The 15261-nt window shown below is 38.7% G+C and overlaps 2 protein-coding genes across 9 annotated transcripts in view; both read left to right on the top strand.

Moving 5' to 3' along the window:
- LOC131232907 (dual specificity protein kinase YAK1 homolog) overlaps nt 1-1604 on the top strand; it is a 33746-nt gene extending 32142 nt beyond the window's left edge. For 2 of the 5 annotated variants that reach the window (XM_058229429.1, XM_058229430.1), the window contains exons 18-19: nt 936-1001; nt 1151-1604. In XM_058229429.1, coding sequence (XP_058085412.1) covers nt 936-1001; nt 1151-1410 — 326 coding nt within the window. In that variant the 3' untranslated portion in view covers nt 1411-1604. Of the gene's footprint in view, nt 1-499; nt 781-935; nt 1002-1150 lie in introns of those variants that run through there. The other 3 variants (XM_058229434.1, XM_058229431.1, XM_058229432.1) reach the window with 2 other exon arrangements.
- Nucleotides 1605-6971: 5367 nt separating this feature from the next.
- Nucleotides 6972-14416, top strand: LOC131233830 (alkylated DNA repair protein ALKBH8 homolog). Of its 4 annotated transcripts, none has more exons than XM_058230643.1 (7): nt 6973-7517; nt 7628-7729; nt 8169-8255; nt 8719-8844; nt 11828-12115; nt 13516-13576; nt 13681-14416. In XM_058230643.1, the coding sequence occupies exons 1-7, from the start codon at nt 7203-7205 to the stop codon at nt 13704-13706; spliced, it is 1005 nt and encodes a 334-aa protein (XP_058086626.1). In that variant the 5' UTR covers nt 6973-7202; the 3' UTR covers nt 13707-14416. The 4 variants fall into 4 exon arrangements, with proteins under 4 accessions (XP_058086628.1, XP_058086626.1, XP_058086625.1 ...); XM_058230642.1 differs by having other exon boundaries at nt 6975-7517; nt 13516-13581; XM_058230645.1 differs by lacking the exon at nt 8719-8844 and having other exon boundaries at nt 6972-7517; nt 13516-13581.
- Nucleotides 14417-15261: the final 845 nt, after the last annotated feature.

The raw sequence follows: 15261 nt of genomic DNA on the forward strand, positions 1-15261 counted from the left end.
TCAGTAACTTGAACTGTTGATCCGACGTACCCCATTAGGAATGGGCCATGCCCTGTTTATCTTTCCTATTAGGTGATTTTAGCATCTGAATGAAAAAGGATAATTTCAGCCATTGCTCCACATTTAATAATGTGCAATCAGGCTGCTAGGATCATCTGATGGGGGAAATGTCAGGTTATCTCCCATCCTCAATGGCGCCCAATATCTGAATAAACTTGATCGGCAAATGCTGTTCCATACACATTTTGTCTGGCTGCACAAAAGCTCAATCAAGCATGGTATATGTTTTCATACTTTCTATAGTGCCTACTGATGCTACATGTGGACTTCTCTACCAATAGCATCCTCCCACATTGATTTTATGGTTTTCATGGCAACAATCTGAATGATGGTTCTCTTTCCAAAAGTGATGGTTGCCCCCTCTTTTTTTTCTTTCCTTTTCTGCTTTATCTTTAACTTTATCCTTTATAAACATTTAGCGTAATGATTTGTTCTGTAGGACGAAGAACTGGGCATCCCAATACCGCCATTCCACCATCGTCCCATGCAAGAAAGGACTATGGAAGGATGACTTGAAATGGAAGGCTGTCATGTTTTCCCTCACAGGGGATGATAAATATTCATTGTTGGCATTGGAATTTGCACTCGAATATTCATTTTGCCTCTCGGCTTGCGCTGTCTCTGGAAATCTTTGTTTGGGTTTTGTTAATCCATTATGCTTCATAAATATAAGGCTATAATTATGGCAGCAATGCAGCAGTCTCTTCTCATTTTGTGTGATGGATCTATTCACTTACAAATTTGTGCAAAAAGGGCTCATGGCATATCTCAACAACGCTCATACTCCTGCAGCAAGATTTGTTGATTTCCTAACCTGAATTTCTTTTTCGGAATTTCAATGCATCTGACATCTTTTGCTGAGGTTTATCTTGCAGTTGATAGAGTGAAACAAAACGTGGGGAGCCCAAGCTGGGCCCCAATCAACTGGTTTCATTCAAAAGGTAAGGCAAACCCTAATCATCTATGCCTAGCCCCTCCAAGTACCTTTCATGGTTGTACAGTTATAACAGTGGGCATTTCAATCTAGAAGTTTTGTGATAGCTCTTGGGTGCCATTTGCATAAACAGGTGTTTTTGGGTATTTTTTGCAGGTTGCAAATATGTTGGCCACTTCACATGCAAAAGTCAGTCGATCCACCTGAGTTTGCCCAAAACTTGGGTGAGTTTAGTTGAATCGGCTGAGCATGTTGCCCATGAGGGAGCAGGATCTGTAGCATGTTTTGTTCATCAAAATGGAAGATCTGGAGGCGTTGGTAATTCATATGTTGTTGCTGCAATTGATGAATGGTGTCTGCAAATTGTTGTATGTGATCCCATCATAAGTGATGACATTCACTTTGACCATCGATGATGAAACGTATGTATGCGCCATGTCAGTGACTTATGTTGACCTGTGGCTGAAAAGCCCGACTGGCCAACCTTTTTTTGTGGGTGGTTTGCTCAAGACTGCTGGTTCAACAGGCCCAACCCATAAAGTCAACATCGTACGTACCATGTTTAAATTAATTTTATGAATACACAAGTTCGAAAAAATTAGAGACCTCCCATATTGGATGCTAACTAATCAGCAGGTTGCCCAGCATGTAGATGATTAGGGAAGAAAATATAGCAATGGTTCACATTCAATTTTTATTTTTAATTTTTTTTAAAAACAAAGATCTGTAGCTAATTTCATCCTGTCACGGGGTTGGGGGATTTTAATGCATCGGCAATTTAGGGTGATGCCCCGTATGTCTGGGGTTTGGGCTTTGATAATTGAACCGTGACCTAATTTTGTACAAGCTTAATGGGCAAATAGTTGAGTATATGAAAACCTTTCCAGGCACCTGGTTGCGTTTGGACTGTTTGGTATTTGCATCGCTCATGATGAGCGTCCATTAGGTTCACTCCACTATTCCACTACCCTGCTGTGCAAAAGGTCACGACAGTGAGTCTCAAACATCTGTGACTGGCCTATGAGGAATGATCTTCTCCATCCATTTTGCCATGCTGCTGACTTTATAAATTTTGGTCATGTGCTTAGTATGAGGTATTTGTGGCAGTCGACAAAGAGGGCACTACATCTAATAAATTGTTAACACAGGTGATGAGGATGCTTAGTAAGTCCAAATCCAACTAGGTGCATGGAAAGGTTTCAATGCACTTAACACACTGGGTCGTCTCTTGTAAGTGGTGATAATGCATTCATTTTATTAGACGACCATACGTGCCCAATTACATCGCTGTATAGGTGCAGGAAAGATGCATATCCGAATGTCTTCCCGTTGGACACTCGGTTTGTGGTTTGTTTTTTTTATTGTGCGGGCATGCCAGAATCAATACAACAGCTTGATTCAAATTGATCAACTTTTACTCCAAGTACCAAAATAAGCAAATATGTCCAGTATTATATACAACTTGATTTAAATTGGTCAACTTTCACTCCAAGTGTTAAAATAAGCAGATATGTCTAATATGAACGTATATAATCAAATTCTAAGAAGATCAGTCCCTTACTCAGCTACACTCAACTACCTGCAGGATTTAATAGTGATTAGGCGATAATCAAAGGATGGGGTTTTTTCTCTAAAGATGGGTTACTTTGTACCTTATAAAAGAAAATACTTTCAGAATACCGGTGCAAATCAAACAAAAGGAAAAACTCACTATCGATCACTATGAGCAACTTAGTCGCTACGAGTAATTGCAAGAATGCGTATTTAGAAAGAACTGTTTGATATTGGATAATGAACAAATCTAGTGTATGAGTGTAGACTTGAATTATAAATAATGGTTATGGCTAAGAAATACCGCTACTCCTAGAATAAGCTGAGATAAAAGATAAATTGATAGATTTGATTGATTATTGATAGTTGGTTGTTTTTTTGAATATTTTTTTTCGTCACATTCAACTACTATTTATAGATTTTTATTGTAGCTTATTTTTCTAGATCCTTCTTCCATTACTATAACGATTACAATAGTCCAAAAGCCTCTTTAGTTTCTTCTCATCTCTAGGTCATTCTTTTAGTACATTTCTTTTTCCTGATTATTCCTCTTCTTTCGACCAAGCCATGCTTTAGTTGCTAATTGTTCATTGGTCACACATCGGTTGTGTATTATTAACATGTAGTTTTCCAAATCCTTTTATTTTTCTTTAACACGTCCTTCTGTCTATTTTGCTTCTAAATGCCTCTCTATTTTGCTTCTAAATGCCTCTCGGTCACTTTATTTCTGTCGGCCAAAGTTTTATTTTAGTTGCCCTTGGCCTCCTTTTATATCTTAAACATTTCGACCGTATTCTGCATCTTTCCATGTCAACCATTCGGCTGCGCTTCTTGTATATCGACCACAATCTGTTGTCAACCAATTACTGATGTATAAAGTTAGCTTTACGCCAATTTAAATCTACAAAAAGTGTTCCAAATCTTTGAAGATCTTTTTATCCGTTTCCTATTCCTCATGCAATGCCACACGTGTCACCCTCCTGTGACTTTCTCATTACAGCCAAAAATAGAGTACAACACTTCCTTTTGAAAAGTTATTTAATACTCAAACATAATATGGTGGTGGATTCACGGGCACTCAAATTGTACACGATTTAGATAGACCATCTAATTGTGGGACCTATTGTAGATAGGTCCCCTGATTAACGGGTATTAGCCCTACCTCCAGCTTGGCCTGTCTATTTAGAATTGTTCACCTATAATCCGCCCTCCCCAAGTTCACTAGGACTGAGCACTGCCAATATAATTCAAGCGGCTGGTTATAGGTGAGGTGCTATCATTGTTACTGTTATCAAGTATATTTGATGATTGAAGGGGATTTTCATGAGCAAGTTGAGCGTCACACATCACATGATTGGCGGTATGGTACTTCCTCAAAGGTGGTAGCTTTTGCTTGGTTAGAGAGTAGGAATAAAGTCCTCACAATAGATAACTTACGTAAGTGGCAAATGATTATTACGAATGTATGTATACCATGTCTTCAAGATAAGGAATCGGTGAACTATCTTTTTATTCATTGTCCGTTTGCTTCAAAGGTTTGAGTTAGTTTCTTTCTTCTATGTAAATTAGCATGGATTGCTCCAAGTTAGATTGATAAGTTCTTTATTGCTTGGCATAGATGGGAAAAGAGCAAATTAGGCATTTGTGTTTGCTAGTTGGATTACGTAACATTTGATTGGAAAGAAACAATTATTGTTTCAAAAATCATATTAGGCGCATTAGGGCAAAACTGGATGCCATTGATTGGGCTCAAGCAGCTAATGTATTAGCATGATCATTTTCCTATTTGTTAGTCAGAGTTGTAACAAGTTTTTGTTCGTATTTTGTTTATCTTTTTTATATGTTTCAGCTCCAGTGTTTTCTAATAAAATTATCATCACTTTAATAAATAAATAAATAAATAAGATTATTTTACTGCTATTATTGTTGTTATCATTGTTTGACTTATGGTCCACTTGAATTATCACATTCAACCTCTCTCTCTCTCTCTCTCTCTCTCTCTCTCTCTCTCCTAAATTGCCTCTTTTATAGAAAATATAAACCTTGCAAAAGGCGGGTGGTACCATAAAGAACACCAAATGTGAAAGCTAGTATAATCTGCTAATTACGTGGGCTACACAGCTCAAATAAACGAAGGAAAACCGATGGTCTGACTACATGTACAAGTATGGCCTACCTAATGAGTAGGTTAGTGAGATTTTCACCCCAGTGGGCCACCTTTTTCGCGAGAGACATGTTGGAATAAAATAAAGAAAAGTTGATTTGCAACTTCGTATCTGAGCATGGAGCATTTCCAAGGAGGAACCTGCAGGGTAGTCAGTCGTTGTAAGTAAGATGGCAATAGGCCATGGTCAGATGCATCACTATTTTAAGGAAAAAAGAGAATGCTCTCATGTATAGGAGTTTGCGCCAATGGACAATCATAGCAGCTTCGTTTTCCTCATTTAACATGAAAGCGATCGATCATCATTTTATTATTTCGGTTGTCTATTTAAAGGCTATCAAACCTGTGATAATATAGACCAACTCATGAAATATTTATGCAGATGTCTATCTACTGCACGGTCCACCATATGGGCGGTCATAGTTATCAGATGACAAAGTCACATGGGTAATCATGGGTGCCATGACCAAAAAGTTGCTAATAAATCAAGAAGCGTGGACTCTTATCACATCTGTGTCATTAAAACACAAATGAAACCTGAGTACACTTGGTTGATGATCTCATAAATTCCCCATAGAAATTCATTTTGCACATTTGGTTTTACACAAGTTTGGCAGACTACTTTTAAGGTATTAACAAAATAGTTCAACGGGCCTGATCAGGCCATTCATCATTAGCCTGAGCCTCAGCCATCGCCACCCCTACTTGGAAGCAAAATATAAGCCATGAAATTCTTTCGTGTGCTTCCATCCATCCTCGGTTGTTCCTAAACACAAGCACTAACAAAGTGCCAAATCCAACAAGTTATGTTGTATGGATGACATGAATTACCAAGCATGTGGAATTTAGAAACTATGTTTGGCAACTTGAATTTTCAGTATGTGGAATTCAAGAGTTATACCGTGTGTTTTTAAAGGATAATATATTCAAAGAGTTAAATCATCTTAAATATTTTAATATGACATAGCCATTATGAGACAACCGTGGCTTAAAATGAGGCAATTCCAATCATCAGATGGTCTACCAAAGTGAGCGCTTCAGTTTTATATTTTAAGGAAAATCAAATATATTTAAGAAAATGAAACCTATCCATCTTAAGTCTATTTTTCTGCTCAGTCTAAATCCACACAACATTAAAATTATACTTTAGAAGAGTATACATCATAATAAAACTAATTAATTGCTAAAATTAATCCTTCTAATTTTCAACAATTTTGATAAGGTATCATGTCTTTCATCTCAAGAGTCAAATGATTTGCAACAGTTGAAATCTATTATCCCAGCAAAATATTCCTCAAACCTGTATATAACCGTATTGTTTTATTCGCACCATATCACTATTTTATAGCCACCTACGACCTTACTTTCATGTTCTTCCAAAACTCCACCAGGACATGATGTTTAACTTCTGGCCCATCCCCAAGGAAGAGTTATGCTTTACATGAATGTGCTATAAGATGTTTGAGTGCTTTCCACATTATTATTTTCATAAAACTACCGAATCACAGGAGCCTCTAAATGGAGAGTACATCATGTATATAACTTTGATTAGAGTTAAAATTGTTCATGCATAGTTTCTGCAATCTCACTTAAAACTAGTTCCAAGCATTTCTCTCCCTCTTTGTGGTGATCTAATTTATTTCTCTCTCATTCTCTCTTTGATTGCCAAAAAATCTAAGTGGTTCCATTACTCAGGTGTGCTAGACCAGAGGGAACCAATGTGATGAGAGCCCAACATTTAAAATAATCCAGATTCTTTCCAAGGACCACTTTGTTTTTTATATGCAATCCAAACCATTTAGAAGTTGTCTGTCCAGGACGAATGGACAACCCAAAAATTGGGCTGATCCAAATGTGCGTCATCTGAATTCCCACGTATCAAAAGCTACACAGTTTGGGGTATCAAACACCTTAGAGAAACTTTGATACTCTGCAACAGTGCAATGGATCATGCGTATGCACTTATAAATTACTTATAAATTGTAGTACATAAGATGCATTTATTCAAATTAAAATTACTCAAATAATGGTCCCATATTAGATGTATCATCAACCAAAAATTTACGCTCATTTGATCATCTATCTTGAATTAGCGACAGTATGTTGCACAATTCAACATGTGCAACATATACAATTTCTGAGAGCCTGCGTATCAAGCGCTACACAGCCTGAGTATCACATTACCCGCTCCATATTTTAAAAAAATTTAAAATTTAAAAAAATTTTTAAAAAAAAAAAAACAGCCATTCGAAATACGACCATTGATGTGGATTTTAGATACTCGAGGTTTTGCACGATAGGCTTTGACGAGGATTTATTTTATTTTTTTCCCTCATCAAATGGGAGCCTTTTTGAGGATTTTCTTTGAAATCCACCAAGAGTGCCAAACTTTTTTGTCGTTGATTTGGATTTCCATTCCGCCAAACGACCTCATATCTCAAGTTCAGATCTTTACGTGTTGCACCAACCTGTGATCTTCGTCCATCCGTATATATGGTTCAATCAAAAAGATTCACCCGTCTCAAGGGCTCGGATGGCGAGACAAGCCCTAATCTCTACGTGGCGAATTGTGGGCCGGCCGTGGGACTGTCCTTCGAAACTATTGCTTCACTCTTCGGCAGGTTTGGGGAGGTGAGGGGCGTCTCCGCCGCTGATGAGAGCGGGGCCCGCGTCATCGTATCTTACTTTGAACCCGCCTCTGCTCAATCGGCCTTAAAAGCATTGCATGGCCATCCTTGCCCTGATCTTGGGGGTCGTCTTCTCCACATTCGTTACTCCGTCCTTGAGCAGCATCCTCAACCTTCCAAGGTTTTTTTTTTTATTATTTATTTATTTTCTTTATCTCTCTCTCTCTTTTAATTCTCTCTTGATTTTCCTGATATTTTAATTGCGATGAGTTGTTATGTCTCTTTGTTTAGGTTCCAACAGACGATTCCATCTCAGTATCTTCGGTTGCATCAGAATTGGGGATTCCTGGCATTCACTTGGTGCATGATTTCATCACTGCTGATGAAGAGCAAGTTTAGTCACTGTTCATCACTCACAGATTTGATATACACGCAATTCTATTTTTTCTCTTCGATGCGCATTTCGAATATGAATTTCTAGTTGGGTCAATTCCATCAAATAGGGGAATATGTATTAAAAGACTTCACCCTATTATTCCTTTCAAAGAGAGGGTTGTTTTTGTGATTATTTTAGTTTTGAAAGGCATTCTGTTTTTTACTCTTTTCACTACATTTGTCTTTTCCTGAATTATAGGCCTACAACCCTTTAAATTGTTATTTAAATTACTAGCTGAGTCGGCTTGACTAGGCCCAACATTGGGTTGAGTCGGGTTTTAAAACTATAGACTATGGTCCAATGACATTTGTCACTTTTTTTTCTGATCTTCTCCTTTTTAGCCATCATCCGAGTCACAATGAATTCTTAGTGTAGTTGGAATCTTGGTTTGTTCAGGCGCTCCTTGCAGCAGTCGATGAGAGGCCTTGGAAACGTCTTGCAAAACGAAGGGTTCAACACTATGGTTACGAGTTTTTATATGAAGTAAGATTTGCTAATTGAGACAAACTCATTCCTGCTTTATGATTTTGAGAGGTCTCCTGCTCATATATGGAACTTCTGGTGCATTTTTTTTATACAAGGATGGAAACATAGGGAAATTTTAAAAAGAAATGGAAATGTGCGGAAAGTAAAAGAGACATTAAACTACATATTTATTGCATAATATTTGCACATTTCAGTCATAAATTGGTGAACTTCAATTCATGCAAATGTATAAAATAAAAAATAAAATAAAATAAAATAAAATAATTCGAACAAAGCAGAAAAATATGCAAGAAATAGCCAAAAGTTCCCAAATCACTATATATATATATATATATATATATATATATACTTTTGAAGATTTTGTTGGCTTCAGTCTCTTTCTTCTTGTTTGGTATTTGACAAACATAAGATTCTTGTCTTTCATCCTACGAGCTCACTGAACCCTCTCTCCTTTTCACAGACAAGGAATGTAGATGCAAAACAGTTCTTGGGTGAACTTCCATTGTTTGTTTCTCCCATACTCGAAAAGATCTCTTTGTTTTCCAACCCTGAAAGTGTTGAAAGCAATATCGTGGATCAACTAACGGTACGTGTATTTTATGACTTGTTCCTCTAAAAACATTTCCATGATTTTCTTTTACCTTCCAGAACATTTTTTTCGCTGACATTAGCCCTTCTTCACTTAAATATGGGACAAGTATAAAGTTTCCACACTTTAGTCGATGGTAATTGTTTTTATTTGTTTGTATAAATTTCTATTTCCAATTGGCACCCAACATCTCATGCACGTTTGGTATGTAATTTTGATGTGTTCCTTCGTATGTACTCATTAATGACTTCGAGATTTCCACAGCTAGCTTTAGATTACAAGTAGACCACAAAGGCCTGATCATGGATTGCTATGTAAAGAAGAACCTTGTGTCTGTAGTATATTGGAGCAATGACAAATGCAGATACAAGGCAAAGAAGTTAAGAAGAGCTTGCATGCCTTTCAAGAACAAAATCTACAACCGATGCAGAAAAAAGCTACATGCAGTACTCTCTACTGGCAAAAGATGAGTAGCCAACTTCATAACAGGAAAATACAATAAGTTAGCAATCCATGATCATTTTTCTTTATATAAATCACTGTGCAATTTTTTATAGAATGATGAGGGTGATGCAAGTGTGCAACTGGATAAATCAAAGCTTTAGGTATCCACAAATCCTGGGATACCTACATGTCAGTAGGTATCCCAGGATTTGTTTTGAAGTCTAGAATTTAGAGATGCTATTTCACAGATAACAAAAAATTTATTAAGCTAGAGACAAGGAACCCATCACAAATTGCATTTCAAACAACATCCTCTTTAGCCATCTCAGCAGGTAAACAATTTTCCTCTCCATGGACATGGGTGGGTGAAATGTTTAGCGCAGAGGGACAAGAGCTTTGTTTCATTAAACACAAACCCAAATCCCATAGTTTGGTTTCCACATTTTCTACCTAGTCTATGGTGAAGTGACAGTCATTTCCTTCATTGAACTCCCTAGAAAACGTATGTTTGAAAACCCTCCAATACCTGAGGGACTGGACTATGAAACCTCAACTTCGAAACACCTCCTAGGGGTGGAGACCAGTTACCCGCATGGAAGAGCGAAAACCAGGTCACTTAACATGACAGTACGATTTGCCATCCACCTCTCCTACACTTGTTAGTATTTGGAAGTAATTGTGGCATCATTTTCTTTGTTCCCAATACAAAGGATTTAAGATTTTCTTTTATATGAAAACTCAACTCTTAGAAGTTGGAAGACTTTTTGATGCAGGACAAAACCACTTGCTCTAAAAGCTTGAACTGATAGAGCATGGCTAATCAATCCCATTATCTCATAGCCCAAGCCCCATATCCCATGGGTTAGGAGCTTGGCCGAACCCCTCTCGTGGGCCCCACATCACATGGGTAAATGGGTTCTGCTTAACATGGGTCACCCATCCTGAGTGTGCCCCTGCATCCCACAAGCCACCCCACTCGAGCCCGGTGTGAAAATCCCCATGCATTAATCACTCCTGGTGAAGAGTCTCGAACATGAGACATCCCGCTCTGATACCACTTTGATGTGGGATAGTTAACCACTTGCTCTAAAAGCTCGAACCGATCAATCATGGCGAATCAATCCTTTTATCTCATAGCCCAAGCCCCACATCTCATGGGTTAGGACCTCGCCCGAACCTTCCTCGTGGGCCCCACATCACATGGGTTCTGCTTCACACGAGCCACCCGCCTCACACGGGCCGCCCACTCCAAGTGTGCCCCTACATCCCACAGGCCACCCCACTTGAGCCCGGTGTGTAAATGTCCCTGCATTACCATTCAATTTGAGATGCCCAACAAGTTTCTTATAAAAAATTAAAAATAAAAATAAAAAAAGTTGAGAAACCAAATGACAAATTTCTCTATCCTATGTTTTTATTTTATTTTAATGATGGATTGTGTTCTAGTTTTGTGTCTATGGAGGGGTGGTTCTTAAGTAGCCAACTCTTTCAAAGAGACCTCATTCATTCCAGGTGAAGGGTCCCAAATCTGGTTTTGGGGGGATAAGCGGCTGGGAGATAGAGCTTTACGCTATACTTTTCCCCAATTGTAAAGGATAGGGGGGGGGTGGGGGGGGGGGGGCGGTGGGGGGGTTGGGATGCTTCCATTTCCCAATGTATTTTGAGGGAGGGGGAACAATTGATTTGGAACCCCATCTTCCAAAGAAATCTCCTTGATGGAGACGCTGCATAACTGTGGAGGCAATGAGAGGAAAAGGGATAGATAGGTCTAGAATCCTAGCAATCTGGGCCATTTACAGTTAAGTCTTCTCATTCGGTCCTTCAAAGCCCATCTCTGCCTCAAGCAGAGGACTCTATCCGCCATATTTGGAGGTGTCTGGGACATTCCTGGGTGGTGGCTTTTGGTTGGTTGGTGGATAAAAACAAAATCCTCACATTATATAATCTGAGGAAAAGGCAAATGATTCTCCCCAATGGATGCATTATGTGCTTGTGCAATGAGGAAACTGTATCACTTAGTCATTGTGTGTTTAATCAGACTCTTTGGGAGAGATTCTTCACGTTGCTGGATATTCAGTGGGTTATGCCCCAAAAAATCCAGGAGCTTTTTTCCATGTGCCATTTTCAATGGGCAGGTAGGAATGAAAGGACTAAATGGCGCCTTGGTTTTTTTGTGCTATCGTATGGGTGACTTGGCTAGAACCCAAGAACAGGACTTTTAACAAAGCCATCTTATCCGTAGGCCTTCCAAAAGGCTAAGTGGTTGGTCGTGGAGTGGGTTAGGCCAGTAATGTTTTCAAAGGAAATTCAGTGGATAATTTCAGGGTAGCTGGGGGAATGGTTCTTCTTGTATTGATCAGATGATCTCTCATAATCTATTTTGCATCTCTCCTCCCTTTATTTTTTAATAAAATTTGTGTTGACCTTCAGAAAGAAAAAGGAGAAAAAGAAACAAAGGAAAAAAGAAAGATGATGTCTTTGTTTTCATACTATTAGTTACTCTGGTTTCTAAACTTACCTGGTTGATTTGTTGCAGGTTAATGAATACCCTTTTGGGGTGGGTTTATCCCCACATATAGATACTCATTCAGCGTTTGAGGGATCAATTTTCAGCCTTTCTTTAGCTGGTCCCTGCATTATGGAGTTACGGAAGTACCCTCAAGGCACCTGGCTTCCTTTACCTTCCACAAGTATTGATGTGAAAGGAGAAACTTCTGAATGCTCAAATTTTATTAGGAGAGCTATTTTCCTTCCTCCTCGGTCAATGCTTTCGTTGTCTGGGGAGGCAAGGTATGCTTGGCATCACTATATTCCACATCATAAGGTATGTTATCAATGTGCCAAACTAACTACCTTTTGGCAAATTCTGGTGTTTTGAAATTTTAGCAGATTTATTATGACACAATTGTTTCTAATTCTACGCTACTAGCCTGCTATAAGATTTCTTATGGATTAACGTTTTCTCTGTCATAGTTTGCTATTATGAAACCTTAATGTGTTTTCTTGCAAGGAAAAATAAATAGAAACATGCACCTAGCTCGTAAGGTTGTGAGTGTAAACATGATTACTCAGGAATATGCAGACCTTTCAAATAATAATAATAAATAAATAAATAAACTAAAAAATCTAGCCACGTATTACAAATTATCCATAAAAAGATGAGGTTGATTAGTCCACATGCATGTATAAGGCTGCCCGTTGACACATGACCACATGCACTAGTTGGTACATGGGCATGAGATTCAAGCCATCTACTCGCTTCATGCACCTTAGATTCTGTGGCCTAACAAGCTCAGTCCAATCCACTCATCAGGTGGCCCACGGCTTGATGGATGAAAAGACTTGGCCAAGTTTTTCTAAGCCATCATCCTGTTTTTAACGTTATGCCCTTCTGATGATTGAACCAGCCTGATTCTTGAGTGAGGACATCTATACCATGGGACCCACTTGGTGGAGGGCTTGGATCTCATAACCATATACCAATTTCTGACACATGTGGAAGTGTATACATGTGCCACCTTATACATGCATGTGGGTTTTGTAAACCTCTGTGTATGTGGTGCAGAGTGCCATCGTCAAAGTGTACTTTGGCAAAATGTAGAGGAGAAAGTAGATAATTTGACTGAGCTCACTTTCTATTTGCATAAAAATAAAATGCATCTTTTAACAACAATATTCTGCTCTTTTTCCCCAGTTGGATATGTTATTCTATGCGTAGAACTTGATCACATCTCTGCTTAACTACTGCTTCCCTAAAGTTTCTTTGCATATCTTTAGTTAATATGATAATAGAAGTGGGTGATAAGCATGTGTACACCTCCTTTGCAAGCGTGATAGGCTCCAAGGAGATTTTTGAAGTGTGTGTGTGTGTGTGTGTGTGTGTGTGTGTGTGTGTGTGTGTTCAGCAAGTGAACGATAAGAAAAGGTCTAATTATTCCTCAAAGAACCTGGCCTTACACTGAAAAGGGCTGATTCAGTGTAAGGCCAGGCTCTTTGAGAAATACATAGCTAAGGTCATTTTATTCGGTGCTTCAACATTACCAGTGTAGGTATTTCAAATATTCCACATTTAGTGATGGATTGTTCATAGGGTGTTGCTTCTAGTTTCTGTTATGGAACAATCATTTCCAGTTTCTTCTTGAGCTCAAGGATTACCATGTGCATCCTTTTCTTCCATGCCAATTCATTGAAATTAACGTGCTCATCAAACATGTTTGGTTACAGATTGATATAGTGGGGGGACGTACAATCAAGAGAAATTCAAGGAGGGTTTCCTTCACATTGCGTAAGGTTTGTTTGGGCTTCCTCTGCATTTGGTTGTTTTCAAGGAAGCTTTTTAAGTCACAAGCTCCCCTCCCTAAGATAAACTGATTAATTTATTTGTTACAGGTCAGAAATGGACCTTGCTACTGTGAATTTCCCCAGTATTGTGATTCCCGAAAGGTGTAGAATTTGCTACAGAAAGGATTTTGTCAGAACCCACCAAAATGCCAGTGCAGTACTCATTCAATTATTGTTCTTTCTGTTCATAGTTGAAAGTACGGTTAAGGCAGACTGTGTAGCTGGTGTTGCATGATTCAGACCCATAACAAATGATTTTGCAGCTAACTGGGATAACGACCAGGTCAGACTATTTATAGAGATGGGTTATAGTGGTATTGATACTGAAGAAAGAAAAGGAAAGAAATTCGAGAGGGGATTAGGAAAAAATAAGGAAACTAGTTCTCACACTGCTCAGATTGTTGTAGGATGAGGAAGGTGAGGAATGACTCTACAGTGCTCTCGTTGTTGGCAGACTAGAGATTTTTTTGCAGGCCCCAAACAATCAGAGGTTCTTTAGGTTACTCCCGTTGGACCAAGGTAGTTATCCAGCTGACTCAACAGTACTTTTGTAGTTCAGCTGGATTTGGATGTAAAGATTAATCACATTGATCCAGATTTTCTTCTTCTTCTTCTTCTTCTTCTTCTTCTCTCTCTCTCTCTCTCCCTCTCTCTCCAGCCTTTTTTTAAGTACATGCTGGCTTTCTTTGGCACATTCATTTTCTTTTCTTTTCCTCTTCTTCTTCTTTTTTGAGAATTGACCATTTTATAGATACGATGTAATAGAGGAGAATTCTCCATTTTAGCCCCTTCCAGACACCCAAAGAATACCAAAAAGAAATCCCCCATGATATTTCTTTGCAGTTCTTGAGTGGATGCCCCTCCATTCATCCATCCTATGTTATATAAAAGCATTGAAGCACCATTTGATCACAAAGCAAGACCTCTCTAGCCACACAGGCAGTGTAGGAATAAATGGACTGTTTCCTCGCTTCTCCTTGCACATGACAAGCCTATCCCAGGATAACATTAAGTTGCTGGGCTGTGATGCAGACTAATTTATTTGCTGGACCCTGCTGTGGACATGCATAACCCAAAATTTTGATTTATATAACTAAGTGCTGAGGACTTACCTTTAAATGTTACTACTATTGATCAGTCAATTTTTATGTTGACAGGAACATCCAGTCAGAGCATTTTTTTTTTCACTATAGCTAACCCACGGGTCTGGCCTGATGAAATTGGCCAAAGATTGCCTGTTGCAACTAGTTCTCTCCTTTTAACTCTCTAATTTCTTTTTACCTTTTAATGATATTACATTGGAACCCTTCCCTAATGCATGTTGTGGAACTGCATCAAGCATTTGCAACCAGTCTTTAGCTACTGAATTCCAGCCATTTTGGTGACTATTTGGATGTAGCAGCCCAGATCCGATGGGGTAAGGCCCCAACCATTTCGTTTCCCACGGAGGACCTATATAAGAAGGGCAGGTCTTTTAACTGTCTTGCTGCTCCCACATGATATATTTTGGAGAAACCAAACGCCATCCTTTCTCTTTGGATTCAAATCCTTTCATATAAAAGAATCGGAAAAAGGTTGGGATTCTCCCAAGTACAAAACAGCATGTAGTTATTAGCAGAGGCACTTCCA

This window comes from Magnolia sinica, chromosome 18 (assembly GCF_029962835.1).
Source record: "Magnolia sinica isolate HGM2019 chromosome 18, MsV1, whole genome shotgun sequence".
NCBI lineage: Eukaryota > Viridiplantae > Streptophyta > Magnoliopsida > Magnoliales > Magnoliaceae > Magnolia > Magnolia sinica.